The sequence below is a fragment of the Rattus norvegicus genome, chromosome 16 (assembly GCF_036323735.1).
Source record: "Rattus norvegicus strain BN/NHsdMcwi chromosome 16, GRCr8, whole genome shotgun sequence".
Classification (NCBI taxonomy): domain Eukaryota; kingdom Metazoa; phylum Chordata; class Mammalia; order Rodentia; family Muridae; genus Rattus; species Rattus norvegicus.
In genome coordinates this window covers 68,067,628-68,075,891 of record NC_086034.1, presented here as the reverse complement: position 1 = coordinate 68,075,891, position 8,264 = coordinate 68,067,628, and the positions used below count along the sequence as shown (strand labels likewise).

Below are 8,264 nucleotides of genomic sequence, written 5' to 3'. Positions count from 1 at the left end.
GGAGACTTAGATACTACCAAATTTGGCTGCCAGCAGAAGATACAACCTTAGCCAGTTCTGGAATAGAGCTTAAGTATAACTCTCGGGAAACATGGTCCAGAAGATTTCACCTCAGTGATCCTGGTATCTTCTTAATCAACACCAATTTCTCAGCTCCAGCTAAGTAGCAACAATTGTCCCACTAACACAATGATTTCACTTCAGTGGTGCGGTTGTCTTGTTAATCACGACTGACTCTTCAGCTCCAGCTGACCAGAAAAACAGAATCTTAATTCAAAATAGCAAACAGCCCCCTGATAGAGTCTTTAAATTTGTTTCTGTAACTTCACAACCCAGGCCTCCACCTTCTGCCCTTCTCCAAACATTCTTATCATCCTAAAGAACATCCTAAGCTGATGTTAGGAGTGAGCTCTCACCCCTCAATGGCCTTTCTAGCCTAGAGTTTCACAGTCCTTACACAATCCTCCCCAAAAATGTGGTCGTGTCTATCACAGCAATCCCACAGAAAACTGATGACAACTTGTCTTATTTGGGGTTTCTACTGCTTCAACAAAACACCATGACAAAAGACACGTTGTGGAGAAAAGGGTTTATTTGGCTCATATTTTCTTATTGATGTTCATCATCAAAGAAAGTCATGACAGAAACTCAAATATAGCCAGAACCTTGAGGGAGGGGATGATGCAGAGGCCATAGAGAAGTGCTGCTTGCTATTTTGCTCTCCATGGCTTGTTCAACCTGCTTTCTTCTAGAACCCAGCCCAAGGGTGGTACCTTCCACCATGCACGGGGCCCTTCTCTATCAATTCCTTACAGTTGGATCTTATGGAGACATTTTCTCAATGAAGGTTCCCTCCTTTCAGATAACTCTAGCTTGTATCAAATTATAATATATTCAAATATATATTATATGAATGAATGATTGTCTCTTGAAGACAGCCTCTTCAACAAATAGTGCTGGAAAAACTGTATATTTACATGGAAAAGAATAACACTGGATCCCCAACTCTTATACTATATGTGACTCAAGTCCAACTGGACCAAAAACCCTAACATTAAACCTGAAACTCTGAAACAGAGAAACAGATTAAGGAAAACACTTCAAGATATAAACATAGATAAGGGATTCCTAAATAGTTCTCAGGCACCAGGAAATAATGCCAACAATTGACAAATGGGACATCATTTCTGCACAGCAAAGGAAACAGTTAATCAAGTGAAGAGACAGCCTGTAAATGGGAGAGAATCTCTTTAAAATGTCTATCTGACAAAGAATTCATACCTAGAATATTCAAAGCACTCCAAAGGCTAAATTCGACAAATCAAACAACCCAGTTAACAAATGAATTAATGGAAGGAATAGAAAATACTCAAAACATGAACTGAAAATCAACAATAAACATGGAAAACTGCTCAACCTCACTGGTCATCAGAGAAATGCAAATCAAAAGTGCACTGCAATTCCACTCTACCCTAGTCAGAATGGCAGTCATTAATTTAGTAAATAACCAATCCTGACAAGGATGCAGACAAATGGAACCCCTCCCTCACATATGGTGTGGTTGGAAAGATTTCTATGGAAATCATCATAGAAGTTCCTCAAGGAACTAAATAATGACGATGCATGTGGTCCAGTCACATCACTCCTGGGTACTTACTCAAAGGACCCCCAAGTCAAAATACCAGAGGGATAGTTGTACGTCAGTGTTTACTGAAGCACTTTTCGCAATATGGACATTCTAGGAGCAACCTAGATGTTCAACAGAGAAAGGGTAAAGAAGGCTATGCTATATTTACACAGTGAAACTTTTCAGGCCTAGGAGAAATGAAGTTATACCATTTACAGGAAAATGGACATAACAGGAGACAATCATGTTAAGCACACCAAATCAATTTCAGAAAGATAAATATCACATTTTTCTTCATTTCTGGTGCCTGGATATTATACAGATACATAGAACCATGTATGAGTGTATGTGACATGAGAGCAGATGCAAATGCATCAAAAGGAATAATGGGGACTGTGGGGACGGGAACGGGCGAAAATGAGCAAAGTATCATGTGACAGAAAGATATTGAAGCTGTTATATACTTGTATGAAATGTCCCTGTGTACTCCTTATGCATACATGCACAATGAATACACAGTAATTATATATATAATTGTGTATGTATAATATCTCTATAGATAGGAAGATAGATACATATATACATCAATAGATACATAGATAACTGATATGTAGGTAGATAGATAGATAGATAGATAGATAGATAGATACATACATACATACATACATACATACATACATACATATGGAGATAGATATATGCATACATCAATAGATACATAGGTATATAGATACATAGATACATAGATAAGTGATAGGTAGGTAGATAGATAGATACATAGATAGATAGATACAAAGATAGATAGATACATAGATACATACATACATGCAAAGATAGATACATAGATAGATAGATAGATAGATACATACATACATAGATGCAAAGATAGATACATAGATAGATACATAGATAGATAGATAGATAGATAGATAGATAGATAGATAGATAGATACATACATACATACATACATACATACATAGATACATAGATAGATAGATACATAGATACATAGATAGATACATAGATACATAGATAGATACATAGATAGATAATAGATAGATGTCTCTCCTTATGTTGCTGTCTTTATAGCTCTCCTTCTATTTGGATGTTCCCTGTACTTCTTAAATTATACCTTTAAAACTTTGCTTTTACTCTGTGCCTCCAGCTGACTTCTGGGAGAGCCTCTTGTAATTTGATGTTAATGGCATAGTCGGGACTGTAATCTCCATTTCACTTATTTGAAGTACATTTTTTTCCTCCCAAATTTCTCTTCCTTTCCATTTGGTTCAAGCTGCAAATAATAATAATTTCCTCTAAACTCCTACCTTTGTTGCTTTGTATAAATTCTACATTACTCCCATCTCTGTCCCCCATCCAGACCCTTTAGAATAACAATAACAAAAGGCCTCTCATTTTAAAGAAAGTTGGGCCATTCATTATGTTACGTGTTTAGGCGCCGTGTTTATCATGTGCCAACATTCCACACATCTTGGCATCAAAGAGAACAGCTTTATTGTGACATTTTCAAATGAAAACTACATGACAGTAGCAGTTTCCAAAGAAGTCTCATTTACCTTGGCAATGTTTATGAGTGGTGGTGGGGGAAAATACATAAAACCACTGCTTTGAGCAAAATGCTCCAATGATTATTTAGCAAACAAGCTCACATATTAGAAGGTAGAGGGAAAGATTGCTTCTACAGACTAAATTACACTTTACACACAGGCACTGCTGAATGGCTTCTATAGAGGTTACATTTAAATTATAGCTCGTGATAAGCAAACGTCTCAGAATTCGTGTGTGAGTTTGAATTAGGCAGCTAACAGGATGCATGTTTATGGAAAGGAGTCAGGTCTATAGATTGCTAAATTGCTACAACACTTGCAGGAGACAAAAGTAGCTGTAATGTCAGACAATGAAGAAGCTTGGAGATAGACCCCACTTACTCTCTAGTAAGAAAATGGCTTGGCCTCCATGAGCAATCACCCTTTGGCTTTATTTAGAGTCCTCCAAATACCATTTCAGTTCTGTCTCTTTAGAAATGTAATTTGATACCTTATGCTTAGAGAGTGGACCTAAAACGAGCATGGTGCATAAGACACCGTGGTGGGCAGTTGGATTAAGCATATTGGTGAATAACACCAGGAATAATGTTTCTATAGTAACAGTATTCAATCTTTGCAGATCATGTCTCTCAATGAGCCTGATCCTGCAGAGACTTGGTTTGATAGGGTGGGGGGATATCAAGAGGCAAAGAGGAGGGGGTTTTGGGGAGGGAGTTAGTAAAGGAGAGACTGCCATGTAGGAGCACCATTTGGGATGTAAATTGATTAATTAATTTTAAAAAAAGAAAAATAAAAAAAAATCAGATGATGCCTTCCTCCCAACTATAGTAACTGAAAGTCAGGTGAGTAGGTTACAAAATCACGTGTCTTCCGTATCCATGCATGTCTATGCTTCAAAAAGTTAAGGGAGGGGCAGAACATTTTTCCCATTTCCATATAATTCAAATACTGTGTCCTTCGGTGGCTGGTATATTATTGGTTTTTCTCCTGTCATAGTCGACAGAAGAGTTCCATAGATTGGAAATGTTATGATATTGCATTAAGAATTATGATCATTCACATTGTAAATAATAAATAAATAAAGGTACAGTGAAGGGTCAGAGTACAATCAGAATCTCTATTCTCTCATCCGACAACAAACATTTCCTGTGACCCCAAATCTTCCCTTGGTCAAGAAGATACGGAAGAGTAAAGTACGGACCAATATACAACACAAATCAAGAGAAGAAAATAACTGAGGGAGAAAAAATCACACTCTGAAACTCTTGACATTTCTTGGCATAGAAAATCCATAAGAACATCTCAATATATACCGTTTGTATGTGTGTCTGTGTGTATGTGTGTCTGTGTGTGTGTGTTTGTGTGTGTATCTCTGTGTGTGTATGTGTGTGTGTATGTGTGTGTATGTGTGTGTCTGTGTGTTTGTGTGTTTGTGTGTGTATGTGTGTATGTCTGTGTGTGTCTGTGTGGATCTGTGTGTGTGTCTGTGTGTGCCTGTGTGTGTTTGTGTGTGTGTATGTGTGTGTGTCTGTGTGTGTGTGTATGTGTGGATCTGTGTGTGGATGTGTGTGTGTATGTGTGTATGTCTGTGTGTGTCTGTGTGGATCTGTGTGTGTATGTGTGTGTGTCTGTGTATGTGTCTGTGTGTGTGTCTGTTTGTGTGTGTGTGTGTCTGTGTGTGTGTCTGTGTGTGTGTTTGTGTGTGTCTGTGTCTGTGTATCTGTCTGTGTGTGTGTCTGTGTGTGTGTCTGTATGGATCTGTGTGTGTGTCTGTATGGATCTGTGTGTGTGTGTTTGTGTGTGTCTGTGTGTGTATGTGTGTGTGTGTCTCTGTGTGTTTGTGTGTGTGTCTGTGTGTGTGTTTGTGTGTATGTCTGTGTGTGTGTGTTTGTGTGTGTGTCTGTGTGTGTGTTTGTGTGTGTGTGTGTCTGTATGGATCTCTGTGTGTGTCTGTGTGTGTGTTTGTGTGTGTTTGTGTGTGTGTCTGTGTATGTGTCTGTGTGTGTGTCTGTGTATATCTGTGTGTGTATCTGTGTGTGTCTGTGTGTGTATAACTGTGTGGATCTGTATGTGTGTGTGTATGTGTGTGTGTTTGTGTGTGTCTGTGTGTGTCTATGTGTGTGTTAGTACAATACTTTGGGCTATACAATGATCTGTATAATCTCATTTACATAATAGCTTTTAAATGACATAATTATAGAGACATGTTTAAATAAAATTTTCTGCATTGGAAAAGATCTATGAATTATATAGATAAACAGGTCTATAGATGAAACGATAGATAGATAGATAGATAGATACATACATACATACATACATACATACATACATACATACATAGACACAGATGCATAGATATCAATGAAAAATATAGAGGAGAGGAATGCTATTCTTACACTTCACAAGAATGAAGAAAAAATGTAAAAGATTATCCATAGCTATGAGATGATCTTTATTGAGATAGAACTAGTCTTTCTGTCCAGTGAAAAGATACCACACAAATCTGTGTGATAAAATTGCCTAATATTTCTCATTTCTTATGTGCTGAATTGGGTCCACAAATATATATACTCAGTTCCAAATCCCCAATATTTAGGAGCTAAGGACATTCAAGTTTTTCATAAGATGTCAGCTATGAAGTCTGAAAACAACTGAGTGTGTTGCAATAGTTATTCTCTCTACCCATGTGAGCACATTCTCAAGAGAGGGAAGAAAATGAAAAACGTGATTTTCAATTTCCAAGTAACTATAGCATATTCATACTTCTAGTCTCACTATCTTTATTCACCATAGCCAACTTATGGAACTAGCCTATATGTGTATTAACCAATGAACTGATAAAACATGGTATATGTAAACATCACCTATTTGAAGACTTTATCCCCAGTTGGTGATGCTGTTTGAAGAGGTTATAGAACCTTTGGGGTATGCTGCCTTGCAGGAGGAAGTTTCTTACTGGGGGTAGTCTTTGCTGGTTTAGAGCTTCTCCCCACTTCTTGCCCCCTCTCTGCCTCCTGTAAGTGAATGAAATGTGACCAGCCAGCTTCTTGATTCTTTCCCTTCCATGAAGAGTCTGTCCCTCTGGAACCGTGAGCTAAAATAAAATTTCCTTTTTTAAGTTTCTTTTGGTTGTGCTATTTTACTATTGCAACAGAAAAGGTAGCAATTATGAACTGTAGTAGTAACAAAAATACTGTGTAATTTCCAAAATAAAATGTGTAGAACCAAGAATCATCATTCACATATGTGTGTGTGTATGTGTGTGTGTGTGTACATATATATGATTCTGCATAGTACAGAGAATATGTAATAGTTCTATTAGTTCTGGCTAATTTTGCTAAATATGACGATTCCTGGTTCTATCCATTTTAATTACATATTATTTATACATATATACATACATATACATATGTATATTCTTCATATCTAACTACATGATGCCCCGTGCTGCCTCAGGGTGTGACTCCTCCATCATCATGAAGGCCAAGTCTGGTGGTGGCTCTCAAGCACTTTCTCTCTCAAGGCCCTTATCCTCCCTTAATCCCTCCTCTCAATTCTTCAATGATCGTAGGACCAGAACTAAGCTCAAATAACCTATTTCACTCATTACTTACTGGTTTTTGATACTGTGTTATTAGCAACAGGGAATAGGGTGGTACACCAAAAAATTAGTGACAGCTGGAAAAGACGTACACGACTCCTCCCCTGGAGACTTTGGAAGAAGCCCAACCCCAGAAACACCTTAATATTTGGAAGTCTAGTCCCCATCACAAAGAAAAGAAAATTTCGTATTATTGTAAGTAAGCTAGGTGGTTTATTGTTATAGCAGCCTGGGGAAATTAAAAGAGAACTAGATGTATACACATGTGCAAATAAATGCACATGAAACTGGTGGATCTGAACAATATCAGTGAGTAGATTACAGTGCCCCACCGTAATTGTACAACCAACACGATAGGAACCTGGGGGAAAATGTACAAGATTTAACTGTATTGTTTCTCCCAACTGCATGTGAACCTGTAATTATCTCAAAAGAAAAGACAGAGGAAAGTGGGCTGGCTTCAAGTATGTATTAGTTCCTCACATTGTCCTGGAGAAATAAACCAGGAAAAGACATCAACCCCAGTCTCAAAATGAGAAAATTGGGCTGGTGAGAGAGCTCAGTGGGTAGGGTGCTAAATCCCCAGAATCAAGATGATAAAAGAGAACGGACTCCTGAAAGTATTTCTCTAGTCTCTGATGTGTAGCTGTATACTGTGTCAGGCAGGCAGGTGGGCACGCACGAATGCACACACACACACACACACACACACACACACACACACACACACACACTTCTTACCAAGGCTTAACAGGAAAATGGGAAGAGATGCAGCCAATCAAATTAATTCGTACGCAGGATTAATTAAATGCACACATATGTAAGAAATGATGGACCAGAGATGGTAGCAGTGTTGCAAGGCGTTTAAAAGGATATAGAACTATTTCTACATGAGAGGGTTGACAGACAGAGAAAACCTTCTGTAGCCATCTCTGGGCAAATGGATTAGGAAGAGAGGGATGCTAAGATGTCACTCTTAAGGAGGCTGAGAAACAGCAGGCTTACAGGTGCTCACGCACAGTTTCAGGAAATCTTCCCCAGATCCTGGGTTTTTACAGTCACCATCGATTCACACTTTCTGAAGAAAGGGCTTTACTAGTTGACAATTCCCTCGTGGAGTCAGCCGTCTCCTTGACAAAAGTAGAAAGCTGTTCAAATGAAGTCCGGAAACCCTGAGCCAGAGGAAGCAGGGGCAGAATCCTCAGACACTTGGCTGCTCCCTCCGCTGAGCCACTTAGCGCTCCTGAAATTGATAAAAGGAGATACAGAAATAAACGTGCACAATCCCACCCGAGTCTTTGCTTGGAGTTGGCTTCCTTATTGACTCACAGGCTGCCTGCCCTGAAATAAATATCATTGTGGAGTTACTGTCTTACGTTCTTCTAGGGGTGAAAATGGTCCACGGATACATCCCGTACAGCCATTTAACTTACACAAACTGTGGACAGTCTTACAGTCGCAGCTGCACAG

General features: G+C 38.6%; 1 protein-coding gene across 1 annotated transcript in view; it reads right to left on the bottom strand.

Moving 5' to 3' along the window:
- Positions 1-2,697: 2,697 nt before the first annotated feature.
- Positions 2,698-8,264, bottom strand: part of LOC102556287 (uncharacterized) — a 78,347-nt gene continuing 72,780 nt past the window's right edge. Inside the window, exon 3 of the mRNA XM_063275870.1 lies at positions 2,698-8,037. Within this exon, the coding sequence (XP_063131940.1) occupies positions 4,443-5,360 (918 nt within the window). The 5' untranslated portion in view covers positions 5,361-8,037 and the 3' untranslated portion in view covers positions 2,698-4,442. The remainder of the gene's footprint in view (positions 8,038-8,264) is intronic.